At 41.9% G+C, this 18,985-nt stretch overlaps 1 protein-coding gene across 2 annotated transcripts; it reads left to right on the forward strand.

Annotated features, from left to right (window-relative positions):
* The first annotated feature begins 438 nt into the window (after positions 1-438).
* Positions 439-18,577, forward strand: Tp53inp1 (tumor protein p53 inducible nuclear protein 1). 2 transcript variants are annotated; one of them, XM_027403499.2, is made up of 5 exons: positions 439-553; positions 8,163-8,419; positions 9,084-9,441; positions 11,862-11,898; positions 13,856-13,991. In XM_027403499.2, exons 2-4 carry the CDS (start codon positions 8,308-8,310, stop codon positions 11,881-11,883), a joined length of 492 nt encoding a protein of 163 aa, XP_027259300.1. In that variant the 5' UTR covers positions 439-553; positions 8,163-8,307; the 3' UTR covers positions 11,884-11,898; positions 13,856-13,991. The 2 variants fall into 2 exon arrangements, with proteins under 2 accessions (XP_027259300.1, XP_027259299.1); XM_027403498.2 differs by lacking the exon at positions 11,862-11,898 and having other exon boundaries at positions 13,856-18,577.
* The last annotated feature ends 408 nt before the right edge of the window (positions 18,578-18,985 follow it).

Consider the following 18,985-nt stretch of genomic DNA (forward strand, 5'->3'; position numbering starts at 1 on the left):
TGGGTTTGCCTTCAGCGCCACGGCAATTGGTTTTACCTCTACACTGGTAACCCCAACCACCCCCTCAGAGAAAAGGGGTTCCGCGTGTCTTGTGCCCACACTCTGAGCTCCTCACTCAGCTGGAGCGGCTGTGGGGGTCGGGCTCTCCCCTCGGCTCTCCCCTCCCCTCCCTCGCTCTCGCTGGCTCCCATCTCGGCCAGTCCCCAGCCCCCGTTCTCCCCCTCCTCCCACTCGCTCCGAGTGCGCTCGGGCTCCCGCTTTGTTGCCCGGGCTTGTTTCTGCCCCGGGCGCGCCGCGGGCCGGCGGCCAGGTCACGTGCGTTAGTGACAGCCTGTCGCGGAGCAGCCCCGGGGGGCCCCGGCGCAGCCCATTGGTCAGCCCGGGGCTGGCGCGGCTCGGGGCGGGGCCGGGGAGCCGATCAGCTGTTCCAGAGCTGCACAACAACAAAAGGACCCGGACGGGCCGGCGGCCGCCAGGGCACGACCGACCGCCGCAGGAGCCGGCCCGCCCGCCGCAGCTACCTCAGCCTCCCCCGCCGCTGCGCTCGGCTCACGTAAGTGCGGGGGGAGCGGTTGGGTGTCCGCTCCCTGCTCCCCTCCTGGGCCACCTCCCTCCGGTGACGCGCAGGGCGACACCGAGGACCTGTGGGTGACGGGAAGCCCGCTCCGTTACCCGGAGACCCGCCCCGGCCCCTCCGGACCTCGCGCATCACCGAGCGTGCACCTGGGGGGCGAGCACTTCCCGTCGCTTCGGTCGGCATCAGTTTGGTCAGGGACACAGGGACACAGCCGGAGACCGCTGGGGGCTCTAAACACTTCATCTCAGGCGGTCGCGACCGCCCTGTGAGGCCAGCTTTGCTTACTTAAACGGAGGAAACTTGGAGGCAGAGGGAGGTTAAGTAATTTTATGGCCGCACAGACAATTAAAAGGAAACGGTGTTTACTCTTTGCAGAGGGCTTTCACGTGCAATTCCTCCTTTTTGCTTCTATTTTCGTGGTACGTTTACTCCGTGTAAAAGTTCAGAGTAGATTAAGGGGGGCCCCCTTTCTACCTGTAACTCCCAAGGACTTCAGAACGCTTAGTTTGAGAGGAGTGTGACTCTTGGGTCTTTCAACCGACATCGTTACAGATGTCTAAGATCCTGAAATCAAATGCTTGGTGATTGTAATACTTTTCATAGTCAGGTGTGAAAAACACCAAGCAGCCTTTTCAGTCCCAGCCACTATAATTCGAAACTATAATTTCCAAATGCCTAATTTTAGGATCAAGGTGTCTTTTGTTTTCTCATCCAGTCTTTTATTCTTTTCTGCTCCCTGGTGTATTTCTCTTGAGAATGGTTGCTTTCAAAAAAAAAGTCAAGCTTAACAAGCAGTGAATTACCAACCTAACTGCTCTCTGCTCACTGTCTTCAGACTTCAGGACAGGAGGTGATGTGTCCACTAGGAAATAATCTCCTTGTCAAGTAGCTAAAAGACAGTATAGAGGTGGAATGAGCCAAAACAACTTTCTTGGCTTTTTTTTTTTTCAATTCAAAATTGATTTTTTTTTTAAACTACTTGAATCAAAGCCAAGGCTTGATGGATCACACCTGTAATTCCAGTACTGGGAAGGTGGAGTGTGAGAATCAGGAGTTCAAGGCCAGCCCAGCCTGTAGTTGGAGGCCAGCCCTTGTCTCAGACCAAAAGAACCAACACTTGTATTAGCACCTTTGTTTTTCTGAACTAGTAGGTTCTCTCCTGCTGGTCCCAGAGAAATAGTTTTAAGGATGCTTTTCAATGATATGTTTAGTCAGCTGGCATTTCAAAATTGCCAAGGAGCCACAACTGCCCTCATCAAAGTTGTGGGTGCTTTTGTTGTTGTTAATTTTAAAGTGTTTTTGGAGCCGCCTACTGGCAGCCAAAACAACTGAAAAGTGCTAGTCTGAAGTTTTAGAGCCAGGCTGGAAGAAGGTGGAGAAGAAGGGGGAAAGCAAGGCACCGGGGTTGGAAGGATTCCTACCCTATTGCTACCTCTAGGTACCAGCTCTCTTGCTTTTGGGCAAGTTATTTTCATTTCTGGGGCTCAGTTTTTTTCATCACAGGACCAAGAAGTAAATATCTCAACTGCCTGTCACATACCATAAAGCATTCTGAAAATTGTAATTCTTGTTAACCAGTGCAAGGCTAGTTAGTCTTGCATATATATGGGCCTTTATAGGGAAAAAAAAACCCCAAAAGACAAAAATACCACCCAGACCCAAAGATGCTTACTGACCTGCTCAGTTTCCCTGTGAGCCTGCCTCCTATTCACAGGCAGTGACTGTGAGGTCATTCCTGAGAAGCAGGTAGAGGAGTCTAAACACCCAGTTCCTGAATGTTGTAGCAGAAGGACCAAGTTTGGAAACCTGCAGTTAAGTCCACACCACTCTCTCTCTTTCTCTGAGTATGCATCTCAGAACTGAGAGGCACGCCCGAGAGAAAGTCCCCAAAGGAGAATGTTCCTACCCACAAGGAAACTCAGTCACCATCTCTCCCCATAAAACAGGCTCTACCCATTTGTATAAAACAGGATTAAAATATTCAGTTAAAAAAAATACAATTTCTCCAGCACGGGACTGATCCAGACCCCTGAACATGGATGTCAATGAAGAGGCCTTGGCACACTATGGGGCCTCTGGTAGTAGATGAGTATTTATCCCTAGCGTAAGAAAGGAGTTTGGGAGCCCATTCCACGTGGAGGGATGCTCTCTCAGCCTGGACACATGGGGAAGGGCCTAGGCCCTGCCCAGGATGATGACAGATTTTGGGGATCCCCCATGGAGGGCCTTACCCTCCCTGGGGAGCAGGGAGGGATGCAGTGGGGGGCTGGTGGAGGAGAGGAGGGAGAGGGAGAAGGTATTGTCATGTGAAGCAGGCTTGTTTCTAATTTGAACTAATAAAAAATAATTTCTTGGAGAAAAAAAATACAATTTGCTGGGTGGTGGTGATACACACCTTTAATCCCAGCACTCAGGATGGCAGGCAGGCAGATCTCTGAGTTCAAGGCCAGCCTGGTCTATAAATTGAGTTCCAGGACTGCTAGGGCTGTTATCATAGATAACAATGATTGAACAAGGTGGTGGCATAGAATCTACCACCATTTTCTCAACTTCTATGATGTGGCTTTGTTCATCTTATTAAAAACAAAAAGGTACCTTTATTATTATTATTTTATAATGCAAGCAAGCAGTAATGGGGAAATCTGCCTTGATCAATACTTGGGCTCAGATAATTTATTTCTTTTTCCTACCTGGGCTGCTTCCTCCAGCTTCTCTGGCCTCTTTGTTACATTCCATAGCTATATTTGTCAGTCTGTCCTCTTGGGGATTCATGTTTTCTCTGGAACTTTCATTATAGTTTTACTGCTGCCCTAGAGTTATGATTCTGTCAGTGACCATATGGGGGAAACTCTGAAACCGTACTTTTCCTATTTGTCTCCACACAGCACCTGCTCTCCTTGGAGCTAACATCTCTGGGTAGTCATTGCGGTTAAAAGGCATTGTAGTGAATATTATGAAGGGACATTCTCTGGGTCATCAGTGGGAGGGTAGGGTATTCGAGTTTCAGAACACTTTTAAGAAATGTTCTCTTTTTATCACAAACACATCCCCCACCGCCCCACACAGAGACCATACATGCAGGTACTGCAGAGGTCAGAAGAGAGCATGGGGCCATCTGGAGCTGGAGTTACTGGCAGTTGTGAGTCACCTGATTTGCGTGATGGGAACCAAACTCTAGTCCATCTGCAGACAGCATACACTCTTAACTGTCTACAGCATACACTCTGTCTACCTATCTCTTTAGCCCCTAAGAAAAGAAATCTTTTTACAACAGCACTGTCCTACATGAATGCTTAAATTTTCTAGTAGCTATGTTTAAAATGAAGGGGGAAATGAAATTAATTTTATTATGATTTATTTAACCCTATCAAAATATCATTGTACTGACATGTAATTGATGTAAAATTATTAATGAGATAGTGTTTTCAGTACAAAATCTTGCAAGTGCATTCTAGTATATACCCAATACAACTTAGGTATAATCAGATGCAAAGCCCTCACTGGAATACTTAGACCATATTTATTGCTTTGCTTTAAGAAGAATTTATTGAGCTGGGTGTGGTGACGCAAACCTTTAATCCCAGTACTTGGGAGGCAGAGGCGGGTAGATCTCTGTGAGTTCAAGACCAGCCTGGTCTATATTGTAAGTTCCAGGACAGCCAGAGCTACATAGTGAGACCCTATCTTGAAAACAAAACAAAACAAAACAAAAAAAAAAAAGAAAAAAGAAAAGAACCCTACCCCCCAAAATTTTAAAATGTTTAACCCAACAGAACAATTCTAAAAGTTAAAAATTAGTGTCTTGGTCACAGAAGTAAAATACATGGGATAGTTTACCTGCTGCATGTGGTGGCAGCCTTGATGGAGTTTGGGGTACAGGGTTCAACGCCCTAGCACCTGGTTGTCCCTGGCAACCCTACAGAATGTAGGGCCAGAGAGCCTCATATAGTTAGACCATCCTCACACCATGATTGTACTAGTTGTGGGTCCTCCTTGAAGCAATCCTGTCCATTTCTCTTATTTTTCTCTCAGTGAGATTGAAGCTCACAAGGGTTAATTCACACAGTTCCAGCCACCCATGGTAGTGCCAGAGCTTATCCTGCTTGGGTCCTAGTCTAGCGCTACCACCTCTTCCCAGGATTCCATTCTGAGTCCTTCCCAAGGCCCCCAAATGTGTCACTTGCCTGCATGCAGATACCAGCAGTGACTGTGAGCTGAAGACAGTCTTTCCTTCCCACTGCTGGTCCTTGCAGAGAAGTGTGACCACCCCTGACTTCAGAAAACAAGAGTATGACTTGTGCTGTCTTGCAGAGATCTTCGGGAGCAGCCTGTCTTTGGCAGAGCTCAGATAATACAAGCATAGACAGCCTCTCTGGGTTTGGCTGTAGCCAAAGGGGGGCAGTTTGCAGCTGCCCCAGGAGCCTTGACCCAGCCACATTTTTTGGTTTGTAGCCACTGATACGGTCTACGTCCCAGTGCCTTGTCCTCAGGCAAGTGGAGAACAAGGCTCTCACCCAGGATGACTGAAAAAGTCCCCTGTGAGGTTCTCCCTGCTGCACAGCAGCTCTAGCTAATGAGGGCATATAGCTAGAGCCTTATACTCAGGACATTGGTGACAGCTCTCGAAACTCCTTCGGCACAGTTGTACTTGGGCTGTTATCTGCCCTCATAACCTAAGAGAAATTGGGAAAAGCTTGAAAATATATCTTTATCCCTCCTTTCTTACATGCTCAAAGCCCTTCATATACACCCAACCTCATAGTGACTCATCCTTTGGTTTCAGGCAGACTGCACACTCCACCTTTTCTATAATTTCTCTTGAATTCTCCTGCTAGCATGTAGCCCTCATGATCTGACCATGCTGTTTCCCAGGACGTTTCAGGAAAACTGGTTATGCAAGTGACATTTCCTGTTTACCCACTTTTAATAATTAATGGCTGAGGATGATGCATTATAACCACAGTGTCTTAATGTCATTTGTTTGAGGTTTTACCCTTGTTTGCCAAATAATTGTGGCAGTCTATTCTATACACAGACAAAGGCAGCACAACACTCCTCTGTGAAGATGATTTTGAATGTGAGCTGGGCACTCTTTCTCATGTATATAATCCTAGCTGATTCAGAAACATCACTGTGAGTTCCAAACCAATCTGGGCTAAAGAGTGAGGCCCTGTTTAAATAAATAAATAAATAAAAAGACAAAAACCTATTTCATTCCCCTTGCGCTCCTAAATTTGTGCTCTTGCTGAAACCATCTTCCTAAACTCATGTTCTACTGCCTAACATCTCTAGCTGTGCCATCATGTACTCCCCTAACTCAGCCCAGGAGTAGCATCCATCTTGTACTTTGTGTGATATCCCTGTCCTCTAAATGGTCCCATTATAACTCAACTTATCCAGAAATCTGGTTCTTCCTGACCACACCTTTATTTATTAAAACAAACAAACAAAAAAAACAGGGTTTCACTATGTACCCCAAACTGGCCAAGAAATATTGATCCTCTGGTCACAGTCTGTCAAGTGCTGGGGTTACAGATATCATTTCCATGCCTGGGTTTCTCTTCTTAATTTCTTCTCTATAAGGTCCTACAGGATCTGGTCCAGTTTGGTCCCCAGCCTGTTCTTTGACTCTCAGTCTGGATCTTGAGCCATCTAGACAGTGCCATGTTCTCACTTACGTAGGCCTTCATAGTGTGCTGTCGGCCCCCTCTGCACTCTTCTCGGATATCCAAGGTCACTCACTGGAGAGCTGCACCAGGGAAGTCTGAGGATCATCTGGAAATTCTTTGTGCTACATCAGTAATTTCACTGCTTCACTTCCTGTGTGGTTCTTGTTCACCGATAGTTCCGGTGCTCAACACTCTGTCTTACACACAGCAGGTACACACTAAATATTTGTAGAGTAACAGCTGTTCTATCCAGAGAACTTTGTGCATGAGCAATCTGCCTTCATAATCTCACTTAACAAGAGTAGATCAGGGAGAGTGTTATTGGCCTACAGAAGATTGAGAGCAATTAAGAACAGGAAGTAGATTTAGGCTAGTTGTACAGCCAGAGTCCACAGAACTTGCTGATAGTTTGGATAAGGGACTGAGTGGCATCCGAGTTGGTAGGAGGTAGAAAATGGGCACTTATTACATCTGTAACTGTTCTTAGATAAGACAAGCTACATTTCCTCATTTAGAGCTACCTTAGGTAGGAGCCATTATCAACTGACATTTTGTAACTTCCTAAGTCTTTTTTTTTTTTTAAATGTGTGTGTGTGTGTGTGTGTGTGTGTGTGTGTGTGTGTGTGTGTGTGTGTGTGTGTGTGTGTGTGTGTGTGTGTGTGTGTACATCTGTGGAGGTCAGAGGTTGTGTAAGCTGCTTCTTTCCTTCTACATGTCAGCTCAGGGATCAAACTTAACATCATTAGGGCTTAGAAGCAAGTGCCTTTACCCACTGAGCTATTTCACTGGCTCATCTTCCTAAGTTTCTGTGGTTTTTGGTTCTTTTGTTTTTTTTAAGATTTATTTATTTTAGAGCCGGGCAGTGGTGGCGCACTCGGGAGGCAGAGGCAGGCGGATCTCTGTGAGTTCGAGACCAGCCTGGTCTACAAGAGCTAGTTCCAGGACAGCCTACAAAGCCACAGAGAAACCCTGTTTCGAAAAACAAAAAAACAAACAAAAAAAATTTATATGTGTGTTTTGCCTGTATATGTACTGTGTACATGCCTGGTGCCCTCTGAGATCAAAAGAGGGTATCAGATCCTCTGAAACTGGAGTTACAGATTTGTTGTCTTAGGGTTTCTATTGCTGTGAAGAGACACCATGACCATGGCAGCTCTTATAAAGGAAAACATTTAACTGAGGCACTGGCTTACAGTTTCAGAGGTTCAGTCCATTATCATGATGGGAAGCATGGTGGCATGCAGGCAGACATAGCTCAGACTTCTACATCTGGATCCATAGGCAGTAGGAAAAGAATGAGAGCTACACTAGGCCTAGCTTGAACTTCTGAGACTTTAAAGCCAGCTCCTAGTGACACACTTCTTCCAGCAAGGCCACACCTACTCCAACAAGGTCACACTTCCCAATAGTGCTACTCCCTATGGGCCTATGGGGTCATTTTGATTGAAACTACCACAGCTGTAAACCACCATATGGGTGTTTGAGAACTGAACTGGTCATCTGTAAGAACAAGTGATCTTAACCATATCTCTCTCCAGCCCCATCTTCCTAAGTTTTAAAGTGAAAGGGGAAAATCAGGATTTCAGTCCCATGTACACACTGATTCCTGAACCACCCCACAGAGAACAGTATTGCCAGCCCCAGATCTTGCACACTTACAGTTTCTATGGTGTAAATTTCCCTATGCCAGTAACAGGAATAGTTTCAAAAGTTAAACTATGCTGTTCTTATAGAGTTTGAATATGAGGCTTGCTTAAAGTAATACATGAAGAATACAAAACAGCAAGGTAATGGGGTGGGGAAAATGAGGGCTTGGCATCATGGTGGAAGCAAGAGAGAGGATTAGGAGTCAAGGCCAACCTTGTCTCAAAAAATCTCACAACAAATAAAAATAACCTTTTTCTGTTTAATTTTAGGGATGATGACTCTTACTGTTCTTCACCCACGTTGAAGAAATACTGCACTTTAATCTCCTGTCTATGCCATCAGGCCAACTGAAGACAGGGTTTTAAAATCTCAGCTATAGAGATATCCAGCCAAAGTCTCAATCTTGCCTTAACAATGTTTCAGAGACTGAACAAAATGTTTGTAGGTGAAGTTGCTACTTCTTCCAACGAAGAACCAGAATTTAGTGAGAAAGAAGATGATGAATGGATTCTTGTTGACTTCATAGGTAAGGTATACTCAACAATTAATCATCACAACACAAGTGGCATCCAGAAAGCTATGTAGCTAAGGATAACCTAAACTCCCGATCCTCCTGACTTCATTTCCCAAGGACTATGATTATAGACACACCCCACCACACCTGGCCCAAAACACCTGGGGTTGTGTGCATGTGGCTCAGTCAGTAGAGTGCTTCTCTATACACAAAAATGAATGTAAATATATATTTACACAGAAAATGAACTCTTAAATGTAATTTTTAAGGTTTAAAAGTAAATAAATAAGGACATTTCTAAACTTTCAGGAAACATTTTGTGCCAGACAATCAGTCCAGTTAATGAAACCCACTGACGTCAGACTTAGCAGTTTTGCAACTCCAAAGCCTAGTCCAAGCAGAGATACTTTAATGGCAAACCCTCATATGAGCAACAGGAACCCATGAGGCTCACAATATGTTTATTTGCCAGATATAAAGTCCTAAAGTCATTCCTTAATGCCAGTATAGCTATATATAGACAGGTTGGAAATTAATTTATAATTGCTACAAGCGAATACTGCTTTTGTGAGCATCTGTTAATACAGTATTGTCCTTTTTTTCTGTTGTGAACTTGATGGGTGACTACCACCACTGACTGCTCATCCTCCCGTGTGCAATGTGGATCACAATCTAGATACTTGCACTGGTTTCTCAGCAGAAGAAGAGGAAGAAGATGATGACATCAGTGAAGAGTCTCCAGCAGAGCACACATCAGTCTTCTCCTGTTTACCTGCATCTCTGGAGTGTCTGGCTGATACCAGTGATTCCTGCTTCCTCCAGTTTGAGTCCTGTCCAATGGAGGAGAGCTGGTTTATCACCCCTCCCCCATGTTTTACAGCAGGTGGATTAACCACTATCAAGGTGGAAACAAGTCCTATGGAAAACCTTCTCATTGAACATCCCAGCATGTCTGTCTATGCTGTGCACAATTCCTGCCCTGGTCTCAGTGAGGCCAGCTGTGGGAATGAAGAATATAACTCAAGCAGTCCCAGGTATGTTGCGAGCACTCTACTCTCTGCACAGTCTGCTAAGCAAAAATTTTATTTCTACACAGTACAAAGCTAAGGCTTTAGAAGAAAAACAAGTAATTGTGTTGGAAATTTACTTAAGTAACACAGTCAGGGCTAAAATTGCAGCATGTAGGTCAGGATTGAGTTTTATAAGGTTATTAGTTGTAGCATGGCTCAGTTGTATAATAGAGAGCCATCTCACTTATAAAATTATGCTACTGGAGGGAAATAAAAAAGACTAGTATTTCTGATAAGTATATTAGAATACAATTCTGGCATACTGTAGACTAAATTATTTAGGGTATCAAATTCACCTAAAATATGTCTCAAAAATTTATTTTCTTCCACATATCTTAGCTAAATCACTTTAAGTGGTACTTGCTTAACCTAGAAAATCCAAGTATTTGTTCTAAGAGCCATCCTCAGATTTCACATTGCAGTGATGTCTGTTATATGGCAGTCCAAAGTGGCAAGGGGGTTTTGAATGGCAGATGAGTGAGGACCCAGTAAGCTCAGGGGAGGGAAGTCAGTGAAGATTAGTGTGTCACAAATCAACCTTCCAGAGATTCTGTGGCCTTCACCAAGAGAACATTTTCAACAATACATCTCAGACGATTGTCACCTATGAAAACCAAGTTCTCCTCTCCATTTCATCTGCTTAGTCTGGCCAGTCAGTCATACATGTCAGTGGAACATGCCCTGTAATAGCAAACCACATTGTGAATGTTGCCACTGACTTATGCCTTCTCTGGATCTTTTGGAGTACTTTACCATGATCCTAAAGGCTCCTTTTGGATAGTTCAGGCCATGACTCCACTGGCCCATTGTATATAGCTTGTTCCCATCTATGGAGTAAACACCAAACCCAGGCAATGCCAACCTTTCCAGAATTGCTACCCTTCCAAGTCTCAATATTATATAGATGCACTTTAGAAAGGCTAAATACTCCTCTTACTTGTACCAAATTAAAAGTCATGTTTTTATACAGTCATGTAATACCAGGCATAAACTGGGGCTTCAAGTGGCACTTTTTTGAAAGACATAATTTTGCTGAGTTAAATGTATTGGCATCCCAATGAAAATTAAAAACATACCTTGTTGGAGGTGATTGTGACTTAATTGCTTTACAGTTGCTTTAAGCAGATTTCCTCAGTTCTTAAAAATTCTTCCCTATTAACACTGATTGAATCTCTGAGGAATCCAATCAAGAATTTTACATGATTAGGGGCTAGAGAGATGGCACTGGCTGCTCTTTCAGAGGACCCAAATTCAATTTATAGCATCCATATGGCAGCTCCTAACTGTAACCACAGGCTCTGGGGATCTCGCCATCTTCTGGCCTCTGTGGGTACTGCAGGCACATGGTGCACAGATTGATTTACATGCAAGTAAAACATTCATAGTTACAAAGTAGAAATAAGTAAAATCTCAAAAAAAAGTCAAAATAATCTAACATGATTAACAGTCACTTTAAATTTACTTACTGGCATTTGATACTTTTAAATAAAGTACATCTGTGTGTGTATAATTGGCAGTTTTGTAATGTTACAGCATACACTGCTAAAAATTTAAATATGCAGAAATTTAAAATTTTAAAATGACATCTCTCATGATCCACAGATGAATACTGTTAACACCCTAGGCATGTCCTAAGTTGTTTTTACTATATAGGCAAGTTCCAGTACCTGTTCACCTACACTTTGAACCCCAAAGGGGGCATGTTTCCAATTTATTAGGCATGATACCCATCATCGTGTTTCAGCAAATTTTCACTTTTATCTTCTTACCAAATCATACTTTAATCCTCCCCTTAAGAGCCTGGTTCTGGAGTATTTCAGCTTTATCCAAACCAGCATCTGTGCACTATATCTGGAGTTTGTTTGCTACTTGGTGCAACAAAAAGTTGGATTTACATTACTGTATTGTACGTCCTGGCATGTAGGATCAGCAGATAGACACTTTTCATACATGATTACCAAAGGCCAGCCATGGTGGTACAAAAGGTGTCTCAAAAAGGATGTGTATGTATATTTCTAAATCAAGGTAGAATCAGGTGTTAACCAAAGTATCAACACTGTTTATGTAGTAAAGCCTGTGCTTTCTGAGCAAACAGTATACTATCTTTCAAACATATTACTTCCATTCTGTCTGTCCTCAGGAATAGTATAAACCACAAGTGGATGAAGCTGAGTACTTATAATGCTTTAGAGTGTACATTTTATTGCATCTTAGCCTTTATAAATATTGTCTGTGAAGGTTTATGAGCAAGCATAATTTTAATATGTCTTCTTTTGCCCATAATCAGTCTTATTAAAGAAAAATGACCATGTCCTAGTAGTAAAATTAAAATGGCATTTTAAATCTTACTAGTGATTTAATAGTTGACCATTTAACATTTGTAGGGCCAGAAAAAGCTGCTTATAAGACTCATGGGCACAAGTAAGTATGTTCACTTTGAGACTGTATGATGTGTGTTATCAGTCTGAGCAAGGAGCTCAGGAATCCAAAATGCCTGCCTTCTAAAAGTCATCGAGCTTATATTAGCTTCTTTCTTTTTTTTTTTTTTAGAATTTATTTATTTATTGTGTATACAACATTCTGTTTCCATATATATCTGCACACCAGAAGAGGGCACCAGATCCCATTACAGTTGGTTGTGAGCCACCATGTGGTTGCTGGGAATTGAACTCAGGACCTTTGGAAGAGCAGTCTGTGCTCTTAACCTCCAAGCCATCTCTCCAGCCCCCATTAGCTTCTATTTGTTTCTTTTTTCCTTTTGTTTTTCCGTACTGCAAGGGATCAAGCCTTATACATACTAGACAAGCACTCTACCACTGAGCTATACTACCACCCAACTCTCTGTTAATTTCCCAACGGGATCTGCGTGTATGTGCATGACGATAGTTTCCTCCCATCATTTTAGGCAAATTATGTAACTGCCCTTCCTGAATAAAATAATTCCTGAATAAACTCAGACTGGGATATAGCTCAGTTTGTAGAGTGCTTGTCTGGTGCACAAGAAAACCTGGATTCAGTTGCCAGTGAATAAGCCAGACTTGGTAATGCACACCTGTAAACCCAGCCCTGGAGAGGTAGAATGGCTACACTGGGAGTTTGAAACCACCCTGAGCTAGATGTCTCAATCCTCATCCTCATTGTCAAGTCATGCTGGGAATGTAGCTCACTTGTCAATTCTGCAGGAGGCCTGAGATCAATGCACAGCACTGCCCAAAACTAAAGCTTTGTATGTGTTAGTATAGAAAACACATACTGATATAGTTGTGGCCGAGTGGTTAAGGCGATGGACTAGAAAACACATACTGTATACAACCATGTTCTAATGTATGTGTTTTTAAGGGTTGTGAAACACTCTAGTGTAAATGCCATTCCAAAATATGCCCTCCTGTGGCATAAATAAAAAAAACTGACATAATAGGCATTGTTTTTTTTAACTTAGCAAATATGAAGTTGCAGGAATGTCCTTATATACATTTCTATGAAATATAGACATTTTACTTGTAGCCAGAAATCATCTGTGAAGGTGCTATTAATGTAAATGCTTTTTGATCAGTCAAATTTGAGAATTAAAATATTTTACTTTTAGTATTATGGTAAAACTGAAATAGATAATTTCTTCAAAATAGCTAAAAGCTGGATGTGGTGGCTCACACTTGGGAAGCTGAGGCAGGAGGATCAGTAATTCAAGGCCAGTGTTGCTTACATGGCAAATTTGAGGCCATCCTGAGCTATGTGGGATTCTGTCTTAGAAAACTAAATAAACAGATCTGCAAATGTTCAGTAATCAGTTCTCCTCTTGGAGAACCATTCACTCAGAGTATGAAGCACATTTTTAATATACAGCCCATTTAGCCATCTCTGGATCATATGCTATACTCATATTAAAAGTTAACCTTTTCAGGGGCTGGAGAGATGGCTCAGAGGTTAAGAACACTGGCTGTGCTTTCAGAGGACCCAGGTTCAATTCCCAGCACCCACATGGCAGCTCACAATTGTCTGTAACTCCAATTCCAGGGATCTAACACCCTCACATAGACATGCATGCATGTATGCATGCAGGAAAACACCGATGAACATACATTTTTTAAAAAAGTTAACCTTTCACCTAGAAGTTATGACACACATTTGTAATCCCAAAACTTAGGGGGGGGGATGAGGCATGGGGGTGGTGAATTTGAGGGTAGCCTAATAACAAGACACTATCCCCCCCCAAAAAAAAATTGGCTTCCCCCTTCTACCACCATCAGCAAATACAGTCACAAAATATAAATCTGCCCACCAGTCAGGAGTTAGTTCTTACCCAACCAGAGACAAATAAATTACTAAGTAGCCTTTTTAGTACTCTGTTGTTGATACATTCCACTTTGATCTGTTTCAGAATGGAAGCCCAAAGTGAAATTGGGGAGCACATTCACTGCTGTGTTGCAGCTCTTGCTGCTCAGGCAACGTTTTTGGAACAACCCAAGGGCTTCCGCCCTTCACAATGGATAAAGGGACACAGTGAAAGACAGTCTCTGAACAGAAATGGCCTTCGTCGCCACAACCTTACCAGGGATTGCCACGCTCGACAAATGAAGCACAGTGGCTGGGTGGTTCACCAGCCCTGCCCACGCCAGTATAATTACTGAGAACACTGAATTCTGCTGGTTGGTGTCCTTGGGTTTGTGCCTATGTATGTGGATGTGTGTGCATACGATGGAAATGCTGTCTCTTTCCAGCCAACTGAAGACCAATTGCCTAGTGTATCAGTGTGTCTAGACATTGTCACACCCAGATTGTTGTGCTGTGTATCACATAATGCCTTGCTCCTGACAACTACTTTAAAATCCTTTTCAGAATCTTTTTGGAAACATATCAATACAGTTACAGTGTTTGGGGTGGTCTTTAAATACAGTGAGGTATATATGAGTTAGTCAGCGTTTAAAGGACATTTCTTACCCCAAGTATAAGAATAGGCATCTTTTCAATTTCATTTATTTTGTATTATTTAATCTTTTTGTGTAAGCAAAAATTTATTCTCAGGGTCAGCCATATACTTTATTGACCAGTACTTGATAGTCTTTTCTGTATATAATGAGTACATTTTTATACACTAACATGAGCATTAACAGGTGATTTTGCCATGGATATAATGGAATTGATGGCTGAACTTACTTTTGAAAGAAAACTTGACGTATTTTGTATGTATGGTTCTTTTTTCCCAGATTAGTCATTGCAGTTTATTGTGGAATTCAGGTACATTCTCTTTGGTGAACAATGCATTCAGTAATTCTGATGTGACTCCACAAGATGGTACAGATACTAGAGCTGTCATGGACAAAAGCACTTGCCTCCTATGCCAAGAGAAAAATGGGAGCTGCAAGGTGATATTGGAATTCTGTCTGTATGTAGGTAGCCCACAGAGCAGTCAGTATTTGGAGGTCTCTAGAGTCTTAACTGCCAGCTCAGCTGAGAATGCACAAGTGCTTGCCCAGGCACTTGAAGACTTTATGCTCATGTCTGCCCTGAAGAAAGGAAGAAAGAGAGACAGTGGTAACTCCTCCCAAGGGAAAAGCATGGGGGACTTGGGTGGTGTCTGTTTATAGCATCCAAGTGAAGACTGATGGATTGGTTTCCTTGAGCTTTCATTCTTTTTTAACTTCACAAAATCTTTAACCACTTTGGCCTCTGTTTCCTCCACAGCAGGGGAGTAATAATACTTACCTCCCTCACAGAGTTGTGAGGATTACATACTAATTAGAAGTGGAGCTGTCAGAACTGAACTTTGTGTGAACTTCCAGGGCCTTTCTACTGAACCTAGTGGTGGGAGGCTGTGGCACTTTTTATGCCATGATTATTATTCAGGGTTGGTGCTAATGGTGCAATGTTCCACTCACATAGGCCAGTTAACTTGATGTAAAGGAAAGTCCATTTTCTTACCTCTAACTGGTCACTTCTTTGTAAGAGCAGTTTTGATGGATTTTAATGAGCCATCCACACTTGCAACCAACTTTCTGGAAAATTAAACCCGTGTACTGCTTAAAGTACATTCTACTGAGAATACTATCATTACCTATATAATCAAACAGCTCACTTCCCTATCTCCTCTGCAACCCTCATTAAACACTTGTTCATGAACTAATTTCAAGGAAAAGGCAGCATACTGTTACATGAAGTATTGTCCCTGGAGCAGCCTGACACAGGGAAGCTTGGGAGACTTTCAGGGAAGAGCTGCACTCGCTCTCCTCTGACAAGGCTGGGGGTTAGAGCTGCAGTTAGATGGTGAAGGGTGTTCTTACACTGGCTGTGTAAGTGCCACGATGGCTCTCTTAGAACAGGAATCTAGATTCCTTGTCCTTCCGTAAACCTTTTCCATATGGACTTCCCCTTTTATTTATTTGTTTTCTAATTAGGGGCCAAGTCTGTAAAGTTTGTCAAACTGAGAAGTTATTTGTTACTATTTGTGTTTTCATGAAGGTGTGCATGTTTTATTATACCATGTCTGTTATAGGATCATATGCTAATAACTTGAAAACAGAGCAGCTATGTGTCTTCTGGACACAAGCTTCTAAATACATGTAAGCCTTTCCTACCCCTTACATCACATGCAAGTTGTGTCTCACAAGCTGGAAGTTCAGCCATGGCAATTTGTTTGGCCAGCATCAACTGATTTGTGTATTAAACTACAGTGTTTTTTTTTGTTTTTTTTTTTTTTTTAAACAGCTTTCCCCCTTACTTGTTCATCCCTTGAGTACATTTACATCTCTTTCAGTACTGACTTTTCATTTGCCTTGTCTGTGCCTAGTATTTTTGACCTGAAAACCTGAAAACAGATCAATTACTGGGATTTTTTTTTTCTTTAGGATTAAGATTACCACGTCACCTATAGTAGGCAGCACAGTGTGGTTCCTGTGAGAAAATTTAAAGTCTATGTCTAAAATTGGCACATGTAAGAATGGAAGAAAAATTGAAGTTCTTGGTCATTAGGTGTTTTGTTAGGCAACTACTATAAGACACAAGTCCAGTAACACAGACCAATATGAACCTGTTAAATGTCTTTTGAAACATGGCCGGAATGCATTTTATGAGTTGATTACTCACTGATTACCATTATCATTATTTTGCTGTTGTAACAACTTCTAGTGGTTTACAATGTACTTCAGTGCATTAAAAGTACAAGCAGTAGGAAGACCCCCAAGGGTTGGGGATGTGGCTTAGTGGTATAACTCTTGCTTAGTATATGCAACGCGCTGAGTTCCACCCCCAGAACTGTAGAACAAAACAAAGTAAGACTCTCCTGCATTAGGAGCGCTGACCATTTCTAAACTGATAGCCTAGAATGCTTGGAAAGTCTGGAATACATGGTGTACATCGCCACATATCTGGGGTATGTCTTTTAGCTTTTATAGTAGACCCCACATTCCTCGAAGTTTGTGATTTGTGTTAAATAAACATTTAGAGTGTGTATTCTGTTAATTACTATTTCCTGAGTTATATTCTGCACTGTAGGAAGACGCTAGGCTCGCCATACTTATCTTGTGGCTATTTGTATTTGTGTGGTTGGGTAGGTGCAGAGATGCTAAGAGATTTGATTTATACTTCCCATTACAGGAACTTAAAAAAAAAAAACCCAAAACTCATTAATTTTCTGTATATTTTTCCAATTCCCATGCAGATTGTTCCTGTTTTATCAGTTCTTTGGTTCTATCAAGAAGAGTGTTTACTTAAAACTTGCCAGGGCCCATAAGCCTGCCTACTGTTTTTGCTTCTCAAATCTGTACACTGGTTTTTAGTTTTCACTTTTTTGATATCTGAATTGCTTTGCTATTTTGCTCCGTCCTCATAGAAGCATACAGTCTTTGTATACACTTTTTTTAAAAAAAGCTAGGCAGGGTATTGTCTATTCTCATTTTCTTTGAGTTGGAAACAAATATAAGTATGAAGGAAGGACTACAACGAGAAGACAGACATTTAAATGCATTTAATAAATTAGTGGGAAAAGTTTCTACCATTTTCAATTTTAGAGACAGTTAAGAGACTGCTCCTTGTGCTGGGAGATACTACTATATGTCTCTATTGTTCCCTTGAAGTTATCTTTTTATTTTATAAGGCCTATAGATACTATTAGTTTAAAATTCTTTAAAGTTAGGTAGTTCCATGCCATTAGTCTATGATGTATTATAAATGGCAACCCTATCTACTTATTATACGGAAATTTTACATGAATACTTGTCTATTTAACAAATCTACACATATGACAGTTGTGTCTACTTTGTCATAGGCCGATTTCTCTTGAAATGTGACACCAATTCAAGCAATTTAGGTGCAGACACACCAGGAAGTGTCTCCTCTTACTGGCAACAGTATCCATTATGTGGAAGAGAAGTTACTATTCAGAGGAAGGCAACTTAGTGGATGATGTTGTGTGTGTCATTGATAAGTTTCCTTGTGATATTGAGAAATGTCTCCAACTGTTAAGTGGCCAGTTTGGCTCTGTACTTTCCTGTTTTAGTATTGTTTTCTAGGTGGACTTGTAAAAACCAAACAGTGCTTAGGAGGTTATATGTGTGTATTTGGGGGCCTCTCTTGTGTGTTTGTGTGTGTGGTTTCGTTTTCCTCTAGAAGTTTTGAACTTTAGTTAATAATTTTATGTGTTTTTATTTTTAAAAAGTGGCTTTATTTCTTTCCTTAGTAAAATTGTGAACAAACTTGTCTTCTGAAGGCAGGGTATGAGTTATGGATACAGAAAAGTATTGTAGGTTGTACTGTGTGCCTTTGTAATGTGTTTATGGGCACAGTTTTTTCTCTCATCAACTTGAAAACTTTAAAAGGGACATTTTGGTTAGGTTATACATACTGTAAATCAATCTATGCATAAATGGCAGCTTGTTTTCTTGAGCCACTAATTGTTTTTCTGTTTTTATAAATTTTTTTATACTGATTGGGTCACAGATGGTCAGTTTTATACAGAATGAACAGCACTTTGCCAAAAACACATGTAGCATTGCTTAAACATTGTGTACTAACACCAGTTCTTTGTAATGGGTTCAGTAGTGCATTTTGCACTGCCTGGAGCTATGTTTTTTTAATCTGTCAGTAAATAAAATGTCCTTTAACTTAACATGTGTTGGATACTTTTATCTTCATGGTCATTACTTTTTTTTAAATGTGCGTTTTGACATGGGTGGCAGGTCCACTGGAACTGGAGTTATAGTTGTGAACTGACATTTGGGTGCTGGGAATTGAATTTGGATCCTCTGGAAGAGCAGTCTGTGCTCTTAATCTCTGAGCCATACCTCCAGCCCAGTCATTACTCTTGAAAGTAATACAACTTAAAACACTTGCTATCGACAGGTGGTGGTGGCATACACCTTTAATCCCAGCACTCAGGAGGCAGAGGCAGAGGCAGGCGGATCTCTGTGAGTTCGAGACCAGCCTGATCTACAAGAGCTAGTTCCAGGACAGCCTCCAAAGCCACAGAGAAACCCTATCTCGAGCCTCCCTCCATGCCCCCCCAACACACACAAAA

Source organism: Cricetulus griseus, chromosome 2, assembly GCF_003668045.3.
Source record: "Cricetulus griseus strain 17A/GY chromosome 2, alternate assembly CriGri-PICRH-1.0, whole genome shotgun sequence".
In the NCBI taxonomy this organism is placed as follows: domain Eukaryota; kingdom Metazoa; phylum Chordata; class Mammalia; order Rodentia; family Cricetidae; genus Cricetulus; species Cricetulus griseus.